The sequence below is a fragment of the Bufo bufo genome, chromosome 11, assembly GCF_905171765.1.
Source record: "Bufo bufo chromosome 11, aBufBuf1.1, whole genome shotgun sequence".
Classification (NCBI taxonomy): Eukaryota; Metazoa; Chordata; class Amphibia; order Anura; family Bufonidae; genus Bufo; species Bufo bufo.
Genome location: NC_053399.1, coordinates 11725878 through 11748923, shown reverse-complemented (window position 1 = coordinate 11748923; position 23046 = coordinate 11725878). Strand labels below are relative to the sequence as shown.

General features: G+C 46.6%; 1 protein-coding gene across 1 annotated transcript; it reads right to left on the bottom strand.

The window, feature by feature from the left end:
• Nucleotides 1–6304: 6304 nt before the first annotated feature.
• Nucleotides 6305–22975, bottom strand: GMFB (glia maturation factor beta). Its single transcript, XM_040411939.1, has 7 exons — nt 22659–22975; nt 21157–21253; nt 11995–12044; nt 11475–11524; nt 9252–9334; nt 6762–6835; nt 6305–6501 (listed from the first exon to the last, which is right to left on the bottom strand). Exons 1-7 carry the CDS (start codon nt 22659–22661, stop codon nt 6430–6432), a joined length of 429 nt encoding a protein of 142 aa, XP_040267873.1. The 5' UTR covers nt 22662–22975; the 3' UTR covers nt 6305–6429.
• Between the last annotated feature and the right edge of the window lie 71 nt (nt 22976–23046).

Genomic DNA, 23046 nt, shown 5'->3' with positions numbered 1-23046 from the left:
GACCGCTATACATTTGGTCCTGGATGGACCTCTGCACTTTTTCATCCGAAAGCCCCATAGTAGCCCTGATAGCTTTTACTAACTCCTTTGTGTCCTCAGAGGGAAAAAAGGAAGTTTTTATATTCTGAATCAGACCCAGAAGAGACCTCAGAATCCTGATCCTCTGAATCCGATTCCAGTTCTGAGTCAGAGGATGATGACCCGGAGATGCTCATTTTAGTATCCCTGTGTTTAGAGCTAGATGTCCCAGGGGTAACTACAGGATTTTCTGCCATGGCAGATCTAATTTCTTCCCTTATTACATCTCGCAGCTCCTCTCTAATCGACGGGACTAAGTCCTTCACCATATTATTTCTTTTTTAAATGGACCCCCCCGTTCGGCCGCTACGCTCTCCGTTAGTTTCGTCGCCTCATATGCAAATGAGGCGACGAAGTTATGGTAGGCGTTGTTCTCTAAGTTCTGGTGGGCGTGGTTATGCTCTCCAAGATTGCGCTCGGTCCGGATGTCTAGAAGCTCAAGTTCTCGCAAAAATCTCTGGCTAAGAGCGGGGCGCTGCGATTGGATGCGCTCGCTGCCAGGGAGAGCATAACCGCGCCCACCAGAACAACGCCTACTATAACTTCGTCGCCTCATTTGCATATGAGGGGACGAAACTAACGGAGAGCGTAGCGGCCGAACGGGGGGGGGTCCATTTAAAAAAAAAAAGTGTCTGGACGTCAGTGGGCGCAGCCCCATAAGGTCGTATAAGAATTTAACACACTATTTTCTGATGAAAGGTCCTCTTTAAAGCTTCTGACGTGACCGGTATCACATGAGGTCACGGGGCCGATCCATCACTGCGCGCAGAATGAAGACAGGCGTCGTTTGCGAATTTCAAAATGTATTTATTTAACCAAGAGCGTGAATGCACGGGACGCTGGCACTACACATCGGCGGAGAAGCCTAGAACCGTGAACAGGCAGCAGCGGAGACGTTCAGAACAAACGGCAATGATTGGGTCGGACACAAAAGGAAAAAAAACAACACATTCACACAATAAAATGAAGTTACCAAAATCGGGGCAGGAAATAAAACGGTGTCTGATGTGCTTTATATACAGAGGAGGCTGCAGGGGGAGTCGTTATAATTATACGAGCTCCTAATCGATACTGAGCTCCAGTGATGTCACATGATAGCAGCCGGCGCCATAAGAACAGAGGGCGGCTGCAGCGCCGTACTGTGTATTATGTGATACAATACTAGTCCATCTGTTCCACATCTCGGGGTTCAGTAGTCTTGCAACTGATAATTCGCTTTTCAATTAATAAGCACCCGTCAGTAAATACTTGCAGTTCCCATAAAATAACAATGACCGAGTATCATTTCCTAGTGTGCTCCATTGTGTTGTTCCTCTGTTATTCCTCCTGGAACTGCATGAATGAAAGGGGATGTCGCCAGGAACAACAGTAAGAAACCAGGCGCAATGTCTAGCGGGGCTGCGGAGCTGATTACATTGATACTGGCATTATCCCATTTGGGGAGTTAGAGATACAGTGCTTTTTCTTAATATGCAAAAGGAGGCCTACAGTGCACACTGGGTGGGTCCAAGCCACTTTGTGCACCCTAGCTCCCCCTCCAGCTGATTGACAGGGCCAGCCGTCCCAATTGTCATCTCGTCTGGCCCTGGCAATCAACTGAAAGGGGGAGTGGCTTGCAGACCAGAGAAACCATGGTGCACCGAGCGAATTCGGCCTGCCCCTCCCATTCACCGCTACAGGAGTTATTGCAGAGAAGTGGCCGTTTGGATGTTTCCGAAATTCTGGCCGCCAAACACCCGCCTGTCAGGTACCTACTGTGGTTATTCCCTTTAACTAACTACAGTGGGAATACCCTTTACTTAAGAGTTGCAGAACCCAACGGGGTGCGTTCCTGCACAGTCTGACACGGGCAGCAGTGACTAGACATTGTCAGAATGAGAATTGACCAAGTGACATGCCCCATTCACAAGGGGAATGGTAACATGCAGGTGTCAATTTATTCATACATTTCCAGGAGGAATGACAGAGGAACGCAACAATGCAAAGTAATAAAAATAAATAAAAAAATATAGGGAATATAGTTACTACTTATTAAAACAAGAACCAACCTGTCCTCTTAAAAAAATAAAAAACCTCTAGATACATGTGACCATGTAGAATTTTTATTTTTTAAACATTTTTCAGTTTTGTTTCCAGCCATTCCAACAGCTGGAGATCCACAAAAGTGTCCATACACATTGGAAAAGCTGTCCGAACCTCCCGATTTCGGCAGAATCGGTCAACCTTCTGATGTTTATGGGTTGTCCCAACTCTCCCCTGGCAGCATAGGTTGGGGAAAAGAAAGAGCGGGAGGTTGAATTTCAGCATGCCCGATCCTTTGTTCTAACAGGAGATGAGCTGCCGCCGTAGGAGCCTGGCAGCTGCTTACTCCCCTCTCCCCATTCAGAACACATGCATGCTCGGCCCGAGTACCGAACCCTTTTTTCCGGTGCAATTATGACACAGCGTTAATCATGGTTAAGAGCGCACATTATATCTGTCAGTAGGATACAGATGCATGCTGTTGCGCCAAGGAACATTACCACATGCAAGGCTGCTCAGAAGCGGATCCGTCACAGCTGCGCAGGCTGACTGCAGGAATGTAAAGGTGGGGGATACAAAAATTACCTAATAAGATATCTAGGGCTAAGTGCAAGCTCTGGGAGGAATATGACGGCATGATTTCATAGGCTAAACTGACATTTCACCCACAGGGAAGAAAAAAAAAAAGTGCCAAATGAGCTCCGTCTGGAACATGCGACATATTGGGTAAATTCACGCAGAGCGTAGACGCCACGGATTTGCTGTTGCAACTTTTCGGCCCGCAAATCCGCAGCGTTATACAGTACAGTACTGGCAGAGTGGATGCGATTTTAAGAAATACTGCCACGCACTGCTGGATCCCCATTGATTATAAAGGGATCTGGGCTATTTCCAGCATTAGTGCCGGGATTCAACCGGACAAAAACCATTGCAAGCTCCGCCAGCTGAATCCTGGCACCAATGCCAAAAATAGACTGGATCCCGCTGGGTCCCATTATCATAAGGGGCCTGGCAGTGCTCAGGATATGATGAACTCCGGCAGGTTGTTTCTCTGCCGGAACAGCCTGCAGGAAGATTTTAAAGCTAATGGGAAGCTAGCCTTATTTGTCTGGCCAAATGTGACATTTATGCCAGAAAGTGGCCGTATCCCATTATGATCAATCAGGATCGGGCAGTGCGCAGGGGTATCCGGCTATGCTGGATATGGTAAACTCCTCTGCCGGAACAGACTACCAGAGTTCATGTCACATAGGTGAACCTAGCCTTCGGAGATTCCTGAGACTGGATTGACATATGTGACACCATCAGGGGGCGGAAGAATACCAATGCAAAAAAATATATATATATGTAAATGCAGGTTTAGGGCTCCTGCACACGACCGTATGCCCTCCGAGACATACAATCCGTGAGTGGGCCATACGTCCCGGAGCGGCATTGATAGTGCGCACAGTAGTACACAGCATCATAGATTACAATGATCATATGAGTGCGGGAAAGTAGCTCCACGGGCAGCCCGACGTGCACAGCATCATTGTAATCTATGATGCTGTGTACTCCCGTGCGCACGATCAATGCCGCTCCGGGACGTATGGCCGGCTCACGGAGCGCATGTCTCGGAGGGCATACGGTCGTGTGCACAAGCCCTTAGCCTCATCATGCAAGCCACTTGCATTGCGGATTATTAGTGGTAATTCTAATGCTCGTTCAATAAAATAAAATAAATTAGTTTCGATCAAAATTAGTAGTAACTAGTGTTCAGTTTACATTAGAGAGTCCAGTCCTGCCCTGCTTGGGCCACCTGAGAACGGAGCATCCTACTGCCAGGGCTGATTCTCAGTGGATCCTGGGATCTGCTGAAAGATGTCTGTGTAGGAGATCAGTCTGACAGTTCTCCATGGAGATAAGCGGCGGCAGTCACTTATCCCTACATGGACAAACATTGGTCAGAAATGCTTGCAACGGGTCACTGGTCCAAATTCCCTTACATTCCCTAAAACCGTAAACCGCGCAGCCAGCTGTGCCGCTTCCCTATAGTGTCCAGAGTGTGAGCGGCCACCATGCATCAGACGTTGCAATGGACAATGACCTCCTGGACATCATTTCCACCCTGTGTCACTGCTGGGAAAATTGGACAGCGCAGAGAAGGCAGTCTTTAATGCCCACATACCACAGGATCACATATACATGGCTGGAAAATATACAAGTAATTGACAGTTATACAGTAGAAGGATTGGTCCCATCCATAACGGGCTTGTCCAGCCGTGGATCAGGCAACCCCTATGGTCCAAGTCCTGCCATGCCTACACATCCTCCCCATTTAGTCCCTGCAAGACCAGGAAGCGATTAGGTCCCATGACCGCTGCAGCCAATCAAAGGCTTCAGCGGTCAAATCTTCTCCGAGGGTACGTCACTACTGTCCTGCAGGGCCCAGAAGCGACCAGGTACAGGGTGCTATGGGACAAAGGACAGGCGAGTGTTCTTTTTTCTGTATGGGGCACATATTTGGACCATGGGGGTTGTCATCAGTTAGGCTGGACAACCCCTGTAAAAGCACTCCTTGTAAATATCATTTCTTGAGCTTTTCTCATCTGTCAAGCTCTTAAAGGGGTATTCCTATCTCAGAATGGGCCCCACCTCCCCAACCACCTTTTACCCGAAACAGCATAGCGCAGTCCACTCTGCTGTTTCAGTAGCTGCGACCACCTTGGGCTTCCACATGCAGTCGGAGGGAATCAGCAGGGACCCTGATCTAGAGATAAGAGCCCCAGAGGTAGGCCCCACTTTGGTAAAACACTGTCATTTTAAAAGCACTATCCAACAATTTTAGACATTTCTAGGTCAGCTGGATGAACAGAGCAGTCGCCCCGATTTACCAGACTACTGAGAAGAAAACCCGCCCAGTTGTGCAGCGATAAATATGTAGCTATACCTTGATGATAACCAATATGGCTGCCATTAGAGCTCAGGGGTCGTCACCCAGATGTACTAGACTCCTGAATGGCAAGCCTGCCTAATTATGTATGAAATGGGGGCAGGCTGTTATGGCATAACTAAAGAGACATGATCATTAGGATTCTAGAAAAGCTGCGTGCCCACCTGTCTATTATCATGGCTGAACGGACCTTGACAGAAGAGGACGACCCAAGGACTGATATTTACTGGAGATTTTAGGAAAGATCAGGCAGCAGGTTTTTCTCGCTGTGGAACCTGTGGCAGAAACCAGAGTCTGACCGCTGGATGTCTGCTGTGGTTTGCACTGCCGAAGAATGCTCGAGTTGGAATGGACGTACCAAGTGTCTTCCCCCCCCCCATGACGTCTGCTCACAGAAAAATCTACACTGTGTGAACTAAGGCTCAGATTCCATTAATAACAATAGGAGGTTTGTGTTAAAAGGGTTTTCCAACTTTTATACTGAAGTTGGTCACCAGGATCTGATCGTGGGGGTTCGACGCCTCTTCCTAGGCCAGTGACATCACGTTCATTGGTCACATGGCATAGACGCAGCTCAGTCCCATTCAAGTAAACGGGGCTAAGCTGCAATACCAAGTACAGCCACTATACAACGTACGGCGCTGTGCTTGGTAAGCTGTGGGGCTCACTGCCTCTTCAAACAGCTGATTGGAAGGGGGTGCCGGGCGTCAGACCCCCACCCATCACATACTGATGACCTAGTTCATCACTATTAAGCAGTTGGACAACCCCTTTATGGCGGCTGCAGGTCACAGTACGTGTCCATACCCTTGGTGCTAGGTATAAATGGTTCTAATAAAATCAGGTAGACTTGTTAGTAAATCCAGAACAATAAACGCTTGTCGTCCAGTGCGGTCAGGATAAGATATTCCAATGCTTACGTCCTCCACTGCACACGGCTCTGTAGGCCCTCTAGGCAGTGAAAGAGTTAAGCAGTTTAGTGTTGCATGATATCGTTTAACTTTTTCCCACTAGATTTAGGGTCCATTCACACATCCGTGTGTGTTTTGCGGATCCACAAAACACGGACACCGGCAATGTGCGTTCCGCATTTTGCGGACCGCACATCGCCGGCACTATAATAGAATATGCCTAATCTTGTCCGCAATTGAGGACAAGAATAGGACATGTTCTATTTTTTTCGGGAAGGGAAATGCGGATCCAGGCAGCACAAAATGCGGGACAGAATTACGTGTGAATGGAGCCTTATATTAAGGAAGGAAAAAAAAAAAAAAAAAAAACCTGCACATCTTTGCAGCACAGACACTTGGAGGGTGGGTGGACGTCTTGTCTAAATGAGAATTAAGAAGTATAAAGGGAATATACTTCGGGCTCGCTGACATAGAAAAAAATACAGGTTAGTGGAAAAAACCCAGCTTCTCGATCAGCCATTCTTCAGTGAGGTCCTCCGTGTTTCTGATCTCAAACACCTTAAAAGGAAGGGAGAAAAAAAATAAAAATTCAGGTTATTATTATTTTTTTCCCCATTTAAGTTTCCTCTAACATTACTGCACTCAGGAGGTAATGCAGCTCATAAAGGGGGATGTAGAGTTTTGCAACCGGTGCATCGAAGATGATAAAATGAAGCTATTTTTCTAATGGTCTTGAATTTAAAAAATAAATAAAACAACTGCCGTTTTGTGTATGTAGCACCTCTGCACAAACAGGACGGATGGTAGAACTAGCTCACCTTTGTGAGTTCAGCTTTCTGGACAAGTTTATTTTTGCTCCCGGCGTACATCATCTGCTGTTCTGGTTTACACCCTAGAAAGTGCAAAAAAAAAAAAATGGGGTTTGATTTGAACTTGGATAAAGGGGTATTCCAGCATTTTAATACAGGTGACCTATCCTCAGTTTCAGAATCGGATCAATGGAGATCCGACAACTCCTCCAATCAGCTGCCAGCACTGGAAACGAAGCAGTGGACGGAGCCAGAAGCAGAAGGTGATGTCTATGGTGTAGTCTCCATGACGGGGTAATGCAGCTGAGCTCCTGAGTGGGAGCCGAGCTACAGTACCCAGGTACGGCCACTACTCAATGGGCAGAGCCTTCTGCTTCTAAGCCGTATGCCGTTTAGGTCCTGAATAAGCAGCTGATCGGGTGGGGTTGTTGGGTGTCGGACCCCCACCGTTCTGATACTGATGACCTAAATGGGGGACAGGTCATCAGTAGCTGGAATACCCCTTTAATTAGAATACTACGAGGTACTAAAAGTGACAAAAATATGACACACACGTGATTCTATAAGGCTGGGTTCACACAGGCGTTGCGGGAAAATGTGCGGGTGCGTTGCAGGAACACCTGCGATTTTTCCGTGCGAGTGCAAAACATTGTAATGCGTTTTGCACTCGCGTGAGAAAAATCGCGCATGTTTGGTACCCAAACCCGAACTTCTTCACAGAAGTTCGGGCTTGGGATCGGTGTTCTGTAGATTGTATTATTTTCCCTTATAACATGGTTATAAGGGAAAATAATAGCATTCTGAATACAGAATACATAGCACAATAGCGCTGGAGGGGTTAAAAAAATAATAATAATTTAACTCACCTTAGTCCACTTGATCGCGTAGCTCGGCATCTCCTTCTGTCTCCTTTGCTGAACAGGACCTGTGGTGAGCATTAAATACAGGTAAAGGACCTTTGGTGATGTCACTCCGGTCATCACATGATGCATGACCATGGTAAAAGATCATGTGACGTACCATGTGATGACCGGAGTGACGTCACCAAAGGTCCTTTACCTGTATTTAATGCTCACCACAGGTCCTGTTCAGCAAAGGAGACAGAAGGAGATGCCGGGCCGCGATCAAGTGGACTAAGGTGAGTTAAATTTTTTTATTTATTTTTTTAACCCCTCCAGCGCTATTTTACTATGCATTCTGTATTCAGAATGCTATTATTTTCCCTTATAACCATGTTATAAGGGAAAATAATAATGATCGGGTCTCCATCCCGATCGTCTCCTAGCAACCGTGCGTGAAAATCGCACCGCATCCGCACTTGCTTGCGATTTTCACGCAACCCCATTCATTTCTATGGGGCCTGCGTTGCGTGAAAAACGCAGAATATAGAGCATGCTGCGATTTTCACGCAAAGCACAAGTGATGCGTGAAAATCACCGCTCATGTGAACAGCCCCATAGAAATGAATGGGTCGGTATTCAGTGCGGGTGCAATGCGTTCACCTCACGCATCGCATCCGCGCGGAATACTCACCCGTGTGAAAGGGGCCTAAAGGAACTGCAGAAAGCGGATTACCCTAAGAGTGCATATGGATGTCAAGCAGGGGACCACCCTCCATAAGCCAGGGCAGAGGGCATCCCCCACTTTGGTGTACTTGATGCAGCCATGCATTACGTGATCACCCAGTGGGCGACATAACAGTTTTGGCTGCAGAGGAAATGCTCAGAACAACTGGATGTGCTGTGATCAACTGATCATTGAGGGGAATACATTCTAAGAATCTGGGAAAGCCCTTTAAAGGCAGTATCCAAGGGCTGAGCGGAGAATTGGGCACTCATGCCAGTCTGTGGCTCCATTCAAATGGGGAGCAGGGGCTCCTGTTCTTGTGACACTTATCCCTTATCCTGTGGGTAAAAGGATTAGAAAAAACATGGCTGCTTTCTCCCAGAAACGCCGCACCACACATATCGACAGGTTCTTTGTGGCATTGCAGCTCAGTCCCATTCACTACAATGGAGCCCAGCTGCAATACCAGATGCAACCCATTGACAGATGTGGCGCTGGTTGTGGAGGAAAGCAGCCATGTTTTTCTCATTCCGCACAAGCACTTGATTAATCGGAGCCAGGCTGGTTGCTAGAGACGTGCTGCATGACATCCCCATGGAAAAGTGGTGGTTGTTATGCAGTGCATCCCTAGCAACCAGACTGTCAGCCATGACGCCACTGAAACCTGGATGTTCTCTGTGCTTACAGCAAAGAAAGTGAAAAGGCGGTGGTGACACCATGTACCACCATCTCCGACTCTGGGCTCAGAACTAATGGGATGCTATATCTTTCACGTGACTTGTCAGCCATTTTTGGCTAGCAGTGGTCATGGCCACAGATGCCACCTGCGGGAGAAGGACCGGCCGCCTAATGATTATGCAGATCATGTCTAATTTCACCGGTGAAGCGGCGTGGAACCATGTCAGTCACGCTGCACTTCTGAGATGTACTCACCTACAGGGCTGGAGAAAATAAAACACAGCGGATACGACACTCTCCCATCATCGTGCTGGTACTTGTAACTGTACACTATGAACGTGAGGCCAAGCTAAGGAAACAGATATCGCTACGGTCATCCCTTTCTGACAGGTACCCCCCCATCAATCCTCAGAGCCTAAGGGACAAAGCCCTGGTGTGGAGCTGTGGCCCCTTCACAGCGTTGCTCCTGTCTATCCCCTGTTCAGGGAATGGGACTGTGCAGCATTTCTCTGCAAAGAAGGGAGCGCTGCTGTGAAGGCGCCACTTTCACATCCGCGTTTTGTATTCCGGTTTTGAGGCTCTCAGAATCGGAGCAAAAAGCTTCTGTTTTGTCCCCATACATTGTCAATGGGGACAAAACAGATCAGGATGCATTGTGTTCCGTTTTGTGACCCGGCGCAGTTTCGTGTCCGGTCTACGAAACGGACCAAACCGGATCAGGCACTAAAAACAATGTACGTCAATGGTGCCGGGTGATCCGGTTTGTTCCGTTTCGATTTCACACAACCGCATCCTGATGTATTACATCGAACGGAAGCCTTTGGCTCTGGTTTTGAGATCCTCTGCTGGATCTCAAAACCGGAACACAAAGCGCAAATGTGAAAGTAGCCTAAACCAACACTGCATCCCCCTTGATTCCCAATACTGGCTGGTCATATACAAGCAATAAACCAAGAGTTTCTAATATCAGAAGACCCCTTTAATTCCTTCACACTCCTGAACTGCGCCCTCTGCTGGCAGTCAGGAAGCTACACCTGAGGCGAGGTTGTTGCATGTAGCTTCCTGTTCGCACTCTGACCTCAGCGAACAAAGATCACTGCAGGAAGATAACGCCACACAGTCATGAATCAGCAGTCTAGGGCCATAGCTGAGCTCAATAAAGAGGTTTACTGGGACAGACATATTAATGACCTAATCACAGGACAGTCATCAATATCCGATTGGTGGTGGTCCGACACCCACCACAGCTCCCTGCACTGTTTACTAGGTGTTCTCAGGTAGTGAAGCTCAGTATCAGCTGCAGTACCCAAGAATGACCAGTACACAGTGTAGGGCGCTGTGGTGTTACCACTCCATACTCTGTTTACTTCCGGAACCTGTGTGCGGTAGGGAGGCCGGATTTCAAACACCCCCTCCCACCGATCTGATACTGATGTCCTATCCTATTGATAAGTCATCAATATCTTAGTTTCTGATTTTTGTAATGAGTTATTCAATAAAATGTCACAGTATAGCGCCACCTGCTGTTTGTGTGAACAAGGCATAAGTGAGATGGACAGAGAAATAAGAAAAAGAACAGTCAGTGTTCGGTCAGTGATTTTGAGCCCAAACCAGGTGCGGCTCTAAACACAGAACAGGGGCAGGTCTTTCCCTTATATCTTATGTCTGTGGAGGCTCCGATCCTGGTTTTGGCTCACAATCACTGATGTGTAAATGAGGGATTAGGTGGACTTAGATGCTCAGTTCCATCCTGAAGTGTGATAAGGAGAGAACTGCAGACGCCCCCTGAGCTGCCGCCGGCAAGACACGGCCCCCTGAGCTGCCGCCGGCAAGACACGGCCCCCTGAGCTGCCGCCGGCAAGACACGGCCCCCTGAGCTGCCGCCGGCAAGACACGGCCCCCTGAGCTGCCGCCGGCAAGACACGGCCCCCTGAGCTGCCGCCGGCAAGACACGGCCCCCTGAGCTGCCGCCGGCAAGACACGGCCCCCTGAGCTGCCGCCGGCAAGACACGGCCCCCTGAGCTGCCGCCGGCAAGACACGGCCCCCTGAGCTGCCGCCGGCAAGACACGGCCCCCTGAGCTGCCGCCGGCAAGACACGGCCCCCTGAGCTGCCGCCGGCAAGACACGGCCCCCTGAGCTGCCGCCGGCAAGACACGGCCCCCTGAGCTGCCGCCGGCAAGACACGGCCCCCTGAGCTGCCGCCGGCAAGACACGCCCCCTGAGCTGCAGCCGGCAAGACACGCCCCCTGAGCTACTAGCTTGATATAAATCTAGCAGAGCAACTGGAGTAATGGATGGGGATATCTCTGGATCCATATGAGGTCCAGGGCTGGTTCTGGCTTTGTTAGGAAGAGTCATGAACTATAGGACGTCAGATTTTTGTTTTTTTTGCATTAATCATAGCATATCCCCTTTAAGGCGGTGATGCAGCATCGCGTCTGTGAGCATGCGGCCATCAGCCATACATGAAAGGATATCTGGGCTGTCTCTCTGGAAGTTCATCCTTGAGTTCATCTGGAGAAATACCCTGTTAACAAGAAAGGAGAAGAAGCAATTAACAGAGCAGCACCTCTGAGAGCGGTAACTGCAGAGCAGGATCGGCCCCGGGGACTCTCCGGGCAGGTTACAGTAATTTAATCACAGTGTTCTTTCCATACAGCCGGGAGCGGTGTACGTGCCAGAGCCGCTCTGCCCACACATGTGATATATCGGGGCAGAGATGGTATATACAGTCTGTACTGTAGCTATCCCCTTCGGCATAAGGGTCACCAACTACTATCAGATGTTGCTAAACTACAAATCCCAGCATGCCCTAGCAGATCCCGTCTTACCGGGCATGCTGGAAGTTGTAGTTCAGCAACAGCTGGAGACGTGAGACCATTGCCTTAGAGGATCAGGTCATTTAATGTGAACATTTTGCGCAGGTCGGGTCTGGTGTGAGTATATTTCCATGACGTACGGAACAACCCCCCCCCCACCCCCCCCCATGGTACTCACCTCGTGTTCTTCTTCTAAGACAACCAGACGCCTGTCTTTGTCAATTTTCACTAGAGGAAGAAAAAAATAAAGTATATATCACAATCTGCAATTAATATGGGATGTCACCCAGGTGTCCACAGACCTTAAAGGGGTCCTACCTTATAACTACCTCACTGCCAATGACACACGTCTTGACATCTTTCAAATTGCCCTCATCCGTGTCCCTGTACAGCCTCCAGGGACCTCAGGAGCTATGCTTCGTGTCATCACCCCCTTTATCAATCACAGCTTGTTACTGTCACCTCTCCCCCTGTACAGCCACCAGTGACCCCCAGGAGGGATACAGGAGCTACGCTTTGTGTCATCACCCCCTTCAATTTATCAATCGCAGCCTGTTATGTTTATCTCTGTCCCCGTACAGCCTCTAGTGAACCTAGAAAGGAGACTCAGGAACTTTTCTTCATGTCATCACCCCCTTTTAGGGATCGACCGATTATCGGTTTTACCGATATTATCGTCCGATATTCAGGATTTTGAACGTTATCGGCATCTATTTTGCAGATATACCGATAACGTATGGGGAACAAGGATCGCGCTGCTGTCAGCGCTCTCCGTGTTCCCTCAGCAGCACAGGGGAGAAGGAAGCAGTGTCTCCCTCCCCCCTGTGCTGCCACTAATGAGAGGAGGGAGGACAAGAGGGGCTGTGGCCACTGCGCCACCAATGAAGATAACTCTCATTCATTCATATACAAGAGGCGGGAGCTGGCTGCAGAATCACATAGCCGGCTCCCGACCTCTATGACAAGTAGCTGCGATCTGCGGTAGTTAACCCCTCAGGTGCCACACCTGAGGGGTTAACTGCCACGAATCGCAGCTGCGGCTCATCGAGGTCGGGAGCCGGCTATGTGATTCTGAAGCCAGCTCCCACCTCCTGTATATGAATTAATGAGAGAGTTATCTTCATTGGTGGCGCAGTGCGCCCCCCCCAACCCCGTATTAATCATTGGTGGCGCAGTGCGCCACCACCCCTCCCAAGCTCCCCAGTATTAATCATTGGTGGCAGTGGCCACAGGGTCCCCTCTCCCCCTCCGTGGAAGTTCCGATCGGAGCCCCAGCAGTGTAAGCCTGGGGATTCGATCGGTTACCATGGCAGCCAGGACGCTATTGAAGCCCTGGCTGAAATAGTCAGCTCCCTGCTGCTGTGTGCACAAAGCACAGGGCAGCAGGGACAGTGTGAGGTGAATAGGACAAGGGTTCTAGTCCCTAAGGGGGCTAATAGTAAAAAAAAAAATACAAAAAAAAAAAAAGAAGAAAAAACACAACACCAAAATATTAATTATAAATAAAAAAGATTTAAAAAAAAAAAAAAAATACACGTTAACAATAAACATATTCATTTTCAGCAGATTTGTGTAGGAATTGTTTTTTTTTTCAAAAATGAAAATTCACTTAATATCGGTATAAATTATCGGCTATCGGCCTGAAAGTTCCCAGATTATCGGTATTGGCATCGGCCCTAAAAAAAAAAAAATCAATATCGGTCGATCCCTACCCCCTTTACCAGTCAAAGCTTTTTAGTATGAACTCTGAGCCTGCACAGCCTCCAGTGATCCCAGGAAAGGAAGCGATACAGGAAAATCAGAACAGTTATTGACTCTGGTCTCTTGATCATAGAGATTTTTGGTCTAATCAGTTCAATTAACGTTGAACTGTGCAGATCCTGAACCTTTATTTTGGGGAGTTTTGCGCCTCAAGCTCTGCTCGGGTCAGGCTTTTAGCCACAAATAAGAATTTTTATGCGTTTTTGTTACAAAATATTGTGCTTTTAATGCAAAATTGCATGAAGGCGCCTATGGGTGTAAAGCACCGGGTGGTGTTTTTACAATGCAGCAGGGGTCTAATTCCTGAAAAAAAAAAAAAAAATATATATATATATATATATATATATATATATATATATATATATATATATATATAGCAAAAAAAAAAAAAAAAAAAACCACTGGCAGCACCACCCTGGATAGTGTGGAAAAATAGACGGGTGCAATGTCCAAGTATGGTAAAAGGTGCTTACCCACTTTAGAAGACAAAAAAATCGGACTGCACTCCAAGCATCTCTTCAAGAAAGTTTAGTTTTTATTCACCCATAAGGTGGCAAAGCGACGTTTCGGCTCAAGCATGAGCCTTTCTCAAGCATTGGTGAACAGTGTTGAACTGTTCACCAATGCTTGAGAAAGGCTCATGCTTGAGCCGAAACGTCGCTTTGCCACCTTATGGGTGAATAAAAACTAAACTTTCTTGAAGAGATGCTTGGAGTGCAGTCCGATTTTTTTGTCTTCTATATATATATATATATATATATATATATATATATATATATATATATATATATATATATAGAGAGAGAGAAGAGTAGAATGTGATGTTATTCTAAGTTTATATTTCGGGGTTGTTTGCGGTTCTAAGGAGGTTGCCTATTAAAGGGGTTGTGTCACTTCGGCAAATAGCATTTATTATGGAGAGAAAGTTAATATGAGCCATTTACTAATATATTGATATTCTCCATATTGCCTCCTTTGCTGGCTGGATTAATTTTTCCATCACATTATACACGGCTTGTTTCCATGGTTATGACCACCCTGCAATCCATCAGCGGTGGACGTGCTTGGACAATAGAGGAAAAAGCACCAGCCTATGTGCGCTCCCATGGTCCTGGCCACCAGGGAGGCCGATGCTTTTTCCCTATAGTGTGCAAGCACGACCACCGTTGATGGATTGCAGGGTGGTCATAACCATGGAAACAAGCCGTGTATAATGTAATGGAAAAATGAATCCAGCCACCAAAGGAGGCAATATGTACAATCACAATATATTAGTAAGTGCCTTGTATTAACTTTCTCTACATAATAAATGCTATTTGCTGAAGTGAGAGGACCCCTTTAATACCAGGAAATGGTATAAAATAAAAGGTAACCACTACTCGCCCATTAAATCCCCTGCCAATCCAGCGCCGCTCCGGTGGTCCTTTAGTGATGATACATCATGTGTCACCCATGCGTCATGTCACTTGGTCACATGATGCGTAGGTGACAAGTCACGTGACCCGCATGAAACCTGATGTTGACTCAGGGACACCCGAGACCTGCAAATCCAGCAGAGCAACAATAGAGCAGGAAACCAGCGGTGATGATCAATGAAGTATGATTACCACCGCGGCGCCGGCCACGCTGGGGAGGGGGGTCTGTAGAAAAGGTCCCCAGGGGTGATCAACCCCTTTAAAAGTCGATATGCACAGCTACATCCCACTACGTTTTTTTTCTCCTTCCCCTGCCGCACTACTTCGGTGGGTGTCACAAATAACTGTAGTTTTGTAATTCTATTCAAGAACTGGGATAAATAAACCGAAGGTCAATAACATGCAGTTAAATAATATACTTTATCTATTTATTATCAGATAGCATTGCCGCAACTGTGGCTGCCACCCACGGGAGTTCCTGGAATAGCCCTTTCATTTATATAATTTGCATAGTAATATTTATCTTTATCGAAAAGCAACGTAGATGAGATGCTGCTGCCCATAGTCACGGTGATAAGGCAGACAGTTACCGATCCTGTTAGCAAGATCCGTGGTATTTTTATCGGCTCATTTGCATATCGCCATAATGTAATAAGTGAGCACTATTCAATTATCTGTTCTCCCGTTACAAGCAACGCAGCCCCTCCGTGTCGTCACCATGGCAGCTGCAAACTTCCCAAAAATCTGATTACAGGGCCAAACGAGTCGACACAGATACCTCGTACATCTTGAGCATTTATTCTCTAGATAAAAAAAAAAATCCAGCGTAAAAAGTGCAATTTTTCATTTGCTTTCCAGTTATATCTGTTCCTGGGAAAGCTGGGTTAAAGGGATTATGATTGCCATTATAGCTCCCATAGGGGTTGTCACCCAGATTTCCTAGAATCCTATACAGTGATACTTCTGATACTCCGGTATAGCAGGGCAGGACTCTAGGGTGACAACCTCTGTGTGTGCCGTCACCCAACTTTCCGGGAAACAGCTCTAACTGGTAAATGAAGTGAGCGACCAATACTAGACTTCCCTTCGGATCTTACAGGTGACTTTATCTTCTCGCTTTAACTATTTCCTAGACTTTATTAAAAGGAACGTTCCCGGCAAAGCTGACAATTACACAGAGGACAGGGAATAAAGTTGTCAGAGTTTCTTAAAGGGGTATTCCCCATCTGGAACATTTATGGCATATTGATAGGATAAAGGTCTGATAGGTGTGGATTCCAAATTCGGGACCTGCTCCAATCTCAAGAACGTAAAGCAGGATAGGTTGTCAATATCTGATCAAGATTAGGAGCGGACATAGCGCTTCTACAAGAGACGCATCTGGCAGCTCAGGATTTCTATCGCATGAGGAAGTTGTGGGTGGGGGAGGTATTTGGGTCGGAGGCCAAAGAGAAAAAGGCAGGGGTCCTCACTTTATTGAAAAAAGGCTTACCCTATACAGTACTAGATCATGAGCAGGATGAGAGAGGGCGAGTGTCGCACCTGCATCTTACTTCAGTGAAGGGAGACTTAAGCATCTATAATATATATGGGCCAAATGAGTCGGATACAGCATTTTTTGATGCCCTGAAACAAAGAATATCTAAAGATCCTGTAGCACTAAGAGTAGTAGGTGGAGATATGAATACCGTAGTTAATCAAGTGGAAGATAGGAAAAGAGATCTAAGTTTGCCCAGTAGGAGAGGAGGGGAAGATGTACACTTAGCGCGACTTCTGGCTGATACGAACCTTGCAGATACCTGGCGTCTGGCTCACCCTGAAGGGAGAGAGTTCACTTTTTTTTCTGCAGCCCATAAGTCATGGTCGCGTATCGACTACATTTTGACTGACAGGGACTCCATGGGGCGTTTCACAGAACCAAGAATCGAAGATATGGTGATCTCTGATCATGCACCTGTCACGATTCTATTCCAAGATGGAATACCGAGAGGAACAGATTTTTTGTGGAGGTTCCCAACGTGTTTAGTGAAAGATGAGAATTTCTGTGACATGCTCCATGGTTGGTGGATGGAATACCAGCAGGATAATAAGGAGACCTTGGACCCCCAGCTGTTGTGGGATGCGGGAAAGGCGGTGATCAGGGGAAAGGTCATGGCGTATATGTATAGAAAAAAGCGCACAACTAGAACAAAACTAATGCAATTCAGCGATGAATTGAGATCAGCGTACTCAGCTTTTCAGAGCAATCCCAATCCAATTTTGCAGCAAAAATGGCGCAAAGCAAAACAGATATATGAGTCATGGCTTCTCCAATGGGAACAGTTAACGCAGTCTAGGTGGGAGGCACATTTATTTAGATTCGGAAACAAAGCGGGTAAGCTTCTAGCTAGATTAGCTGCGGGACAGAGGGGGCAGACTCCCATACATAGTCTTCTAGATAGCGCAGGCAAAATATGCTCACATCCCAAGGAGATAAATGGGATTCTACAGGATTTTTATGCCAAACTATATGATACTCCAGGGTGCCAGAATAGAGGAGTTCAGGAATGGCTAGGAGAAGTCAGGCTTTCAAAAATAACGGAGGAAGATAGGTCCATGCTTAATTCTCCTATATCTACGGAAGATGTGATACGGACGATTAAATCTCTCACCTTGGGGAAAGCACCGGGCCCGGACGGGTTCACAGGAGAATTTTATCGCCTATTAGCCCCGGACATAGCCCCCACTCTTTCGAGCATTTTCACCGGTTATATGCAGGGGAAAATCATTCCGACATGTACAAATACGGCCCATATCAAAGTACTGCCAAAACCAGGCAAGGACCCCACCCTGGCTTCCTCATATCGTCCAATATCGCTCATTAATGTGGATCTGAAATTAGCGTCAAAGATCCTGGCAGATAGGCTAGCGTCTATACTTCCTAAACTAATTTCCTCCAGTCAGGTGGGATTTGTCCAAGGCAGGTCAGGGGTCACTAATATTCGCAAGGTGTTAGGGATCCTAGACGAGATAAAAATGCATCCAGGGGCACATCCATCCCCAGCAATGGTAGCAATAGATGCTGAAAAAGCTTTCGATAACGTTGACTGGGGATGGATGGGCAGCGTGATGGAAAGCATGGGAATAACTGGCCCTTTTCGTCAATACTTAAATGCCTTGTATAGTGGCCCGAAGGCCAGAGTCCACACTCCGGGTTTTGTTTTTCCTCCCTTTGCTCTGCGTAAAGGAACTAGGCAGGGGTGTCCGCTATTCCCCCTGCTATTTAACCTAGCCATTGAACCACTCTCACGGAAATTAGCTCAGACCAATGACATAGAAGGTATAAAAATTGGGAATATCACCATAAAACATGCCCTTTTTGCTGATGATCTTTTATTATTTTTAGAAAATCCCAAGAGGGATTTGAAGCGAGTTTTCCAGCTCTTGGAAGACTTCGGAACAGTTTCGGGTTATAAGGCCAATCCTACAAAATCTGAGCTTCTCTTATTATATAATCGCCCTAAAGATACTCCTTCTTTCCAGCTAGACGTTCCCATTCGTATAGCTAATACTTCAATAAAATACCTGGGAATTCACATAGGAAGACGTCCGGAATCTCTGTATTTATTAAATTATCCTCCTCTTATTAAATCTATTCTGGCAGACTTAGATAGATGGAAAAAGTTCCCGTTGTCATTGGGGGGGGAGATGTCAGCTACTAAAAATGGTCAGTATCCCGAAGGTACTCTATCATCTGCAAAATATCCCTCTTTTGCTCAAACATTTAGACATGAACAAGCTAGAATCAGCTTTTCGATCCTTTTTATGGGGTGGTAAGAGGCCCAGAATAGCTTTACGTAAGCTTCAATTACCAAAACAAAAAGGTGGGCTGTCATTTCCATGTCTTCGGTTATATAACCTGGCAGGATTACTGAGACACTGTATTGACTGGATCTTTGACACTAGCTATTACTCCAATTGTAAACTGGAGTCTCAGTTGGTCAGGCCCTGGTCTTTGGGAGCGCTGCTTCATGCTAGGTTGGCTGACATCCCTCCCCTAATCAAAAGCAGTCTCATGGTTCGGGATACCATAGCTACCTGGAAGGAGGTTTGTAAAGTCCTTAAATTGCCCTTCTTGCTCTCCAAGCTCATGCCTATTTGGGGACATCCGGAGTTTGCAGCAGGAGTGGAATCGAAACACTTTGGAGAGTGGAGAGCAAAGGGAATAAAAAGAATGGGGGATATCTGGAATGGCCAGGAAGGGCGACTTAACTCCCTTTTGGAAATCAAGGACAAGTATGGACTTGCTCACTCCCAACACATGTTTGCATATCTGCAAATTGTAAGTTTCCTTAAACATAGAACCCAATCCCCAGCGGCAATAATGCTTCCCAATATCTTGGACAGGCTATTGGGTCAGGGAAAAGTTAAAAAATCCCTTTCAGATTTATATATGGAACTTAGGGAAATTAGACAAAAACCGTTGTCGGATACTGTTTTTGCACACTGGAAAAAAGATTTTCCTCCCATATCGGCGGAAAATGTAATTATACCAGGTTTAGAAAAGATCAGGAGATCAATTTGGAATGAAGGATGGAGAGAAACACACTTTAGGATAATACATAAAGCCATCTATGGCTTTAATTGTGCGGGGAAAAACCCAGACCAATCTAGAATTGTCGCTTGTCCAAAATGTCACCTTAGGGGGTCAGACATGATTCATGGGCTCTGGTCCTGTCCAAACTCCATCCAATTTTGGAAGATGGTCAAACACCATATCAAGGCACATCTGAAAATAACGATTCCAATCACACCAGGATTTATTATTTTTCACTCATCCACAGATCGTAACCTCTTGGCTCCAGTAGTACATATAGCAATTTTGGCGGCAAAGCGTTGTCTTCTAAGAAATTGGCTGCAATCTCAGGTTCCGACAGCTTCTGAGATATTCATACAAATCAAGAGGTGCTTTGATATGGAAAGAATGGAGGTGGAACAGGCTGGAGGGTCATTAATCAGCTCGTTCTTTAAAAAATGGAAGGCTTTCATGTCAACAGTATACTCGGACGCAGAATTGAAAACCCTTATGAAACCCTTCTTGAGCTCAGAGTGGTATCTAAAGAATAAGATAGCAGGATCATTGGGAAGGTTACTGGTCGATTAGGATGATTATTTTACTTGTGTTGAAGGAGGGACACTGCATTGTTTAGGGGGGGTGGGGGAGGGGGTAAAAGTTGGAAAATTAAGATGACTAATGTGAGGTAACAGTAGGTCAACTCTATTCATATGACGGGTTTTATCAATAATGGATGGTGACAATATTGTGGGCAAATCTCATGTACGTGCGTGTCATGCTATTATATATGTGAATCTTTGAAACTGAGTAACATCAATGGATGCATTATGTATGTACCGAAATCCATTACATGCCTATGTACTATTAAATATAATTGATCAATAAAAATTTATATTGGAAAAGAAAAAAAAAAATATCTGATCAAAAGGGGTCCGAATCCGGGCACCCAAAATGATAGGCTTCTGGAAGGGGCTGCGGCGTCCTCCCTCTCTCTAACCTGCAGCATAAAAGGGGTTAAACGTCCAAGACCGCTGTTATCTTCTATCCCGGGGTGCCAGCGGTATAGGCAGCACCCACAGCTCCTGAGCCATCACTGCACTGTATTAGCACGGCACCTAGCGGGAACGACCTTCATGGCAAAACGTGCTATTACAGTGCAGGGAGAGAAGGGGTTAAAGGGGTCAGAGCTCCGCGTTTCGGATCCAGATGGACAAATCGTCCGCTTCTCTTCAAAGTCATGGAGTGACATGATAAAATTCTTCCTTCCTGATGCCACCACTAGGTGGTGCACTTCCCCAAGGGCAACAGGCAGTGCAGAGAGTACAGGCTCAGCACGTCAATGTCACACGGTGGAGAACGGGGCACCGCAGCTCACCTCCAATGAAGTAAGAGGGACCGCGCTGAAATACCGCACACACGACTTGTGCACAGGGGTGGCGCTGTTTTTGAAAGAAAGCACCGTGTTTTTCAAATCCTGGACAAATCTTTCAAAGAGTTTTCCCCATTTTAGACTCTTCCGGGATATTCACATGACAGGTAGGTAAACCGCTTTCAGATCCCCACCCTGCAGAAACACCAGCGCCAATTCTGTAAGGCAGCGTGTACTCACTGATGATGGCAGCATTGCTGGTCTCCTTGCGGAAACGGAATTTCTTCAGCTTCTCCACGAGTTGCTCATCGACCTCACATACAACCAGGGACTCACTCTGTACAACCCGGGAAAGAAACCAAAATGTACATTACTAAGGGGGAAACTGCAATATCATTGGTCGCTGAGAAACTTTCACATATTGCTATAAATGATATAGGTATTTTCATCTGATTTATAGTATAGTCATAGAATAATACATACATTACTTATCCTGTACTGATCCCGTACTATACTCCAGAGCTGCACTCACTATTCTGCTGGTCGAGTCACTGTGTACATACATTACTTATCCTATACTGATCCTGAGTTACATCCTGTATTATACTCCAGAGCTGCACTCACTATTCTGCTGGTGAAGTCACTGTGTACATACATTATTTATCCTGTACTGATCCTGAGTTACATCCTGTATTATACTCCAGAGCTGCACTCACTATTCTGCTGGTGCAGTCACTGTGTACATACATTACTTATCCTGTACTGATCCTGAGTTACATCCTGTATTATACTCCAGAGCTGCACTCACTATTCTGCTGGTGCAGTCACTGTGTACATACATTACTTATCCTGTACTGATCCTGAGTTACATCCTGTATTATACTCCAGAGCAGCACTCACTATTCTGCTGGTGGAGTCACTGTGTACATACATTACTTATCCTGTACTGAGCCACAGTAACTGTATGTATTATACTCCAGAGCTGCACTCATTATCCTACTTGTTGTTAATGGAAACTATCAACCTTGCGGTCAGCTCATATAAGGGAGAAGAGATCAGTTGTCCCTTATAAAAAGGACCTGATAATACTCCTCCATGTCAATGTTAGCATATACTTGCAATCCCCATGAAGTAACAATTATGGGTATTCTTTTCAGAGCTCTGTACAATGCAGTTCCTCTGTTATTCCTCCTAGAAGTACAGGACTCAATTGACAACTGGTTGCTACCATTTCCTTTGTCAACAGAGGGTTTCCCTACACAATCTGACGCTGTAAGCTCAGAACAGGGATCCACCCCCCAATGACAAGGGGATGCATTCCCCAAAGGAATAACAGAGGTTACCACTGATTCACAGAATACACGTCTGCCAGGCATCTGTTGGGTTTTGGTGACAATATTTCACTGGAATTGGAAAAATGACTGATGATAGACAAATTTATAGCAAAATGAATACCGCAGCGCCGTCTACAGGGTCCCTGCAGTACTACACCCCATCTACAGGCATGCATAACTTGCACGCTCCTCCATGGTGGATGAAGAAGCCGCCCTTCCTGGCTTCAGTGTCAAGAGGGAAAACTGATGTCAAGCAGGTTTCCAGCCCTCAGGCTGCGTTTCCTGTGCAGGGAGTCTCCCAGGAATGAGAGAGGGGGAGGAGGGCGGGCTGCGGCGGCCGTTCCCCGGTCAATGACAGCAGCTTCCCCTCCGCTCCCGGTACCGCCACGTCCCCGGCCGCTCACTCACCATATCCGCTCCCCCGGCTGGCAACACTGCGCGGTAAAAAAAAAAAGCTCTGGCTCTGCCCGGACTAGTCAACCACCCGGTAAGAGGGAGAAAAAGCCAAACGTCACGTGACTTTGGAAAACGTCCAACCAGAAAGCAGAAATTATGTCAGAAGGCGTGGTCAAACCGCAGTCTGACGGAACCAAAGCGAGCTGCCATCTTTGTAAAGGGCAAGCTGGAGTTTTCTTATCCCTGATTTGATTTGCCGTACAGAGTCAGTATGTTCTGACTTCAAAACTCATAAACGTATCGCTCAGTGATCTGTCCACAGTTTGGGATCTGACATCTCTAGGTAATGGCTCCAGGCCCCAAAAGAAACATGGCCGATACTCTGTCCCTGCTAGTACGT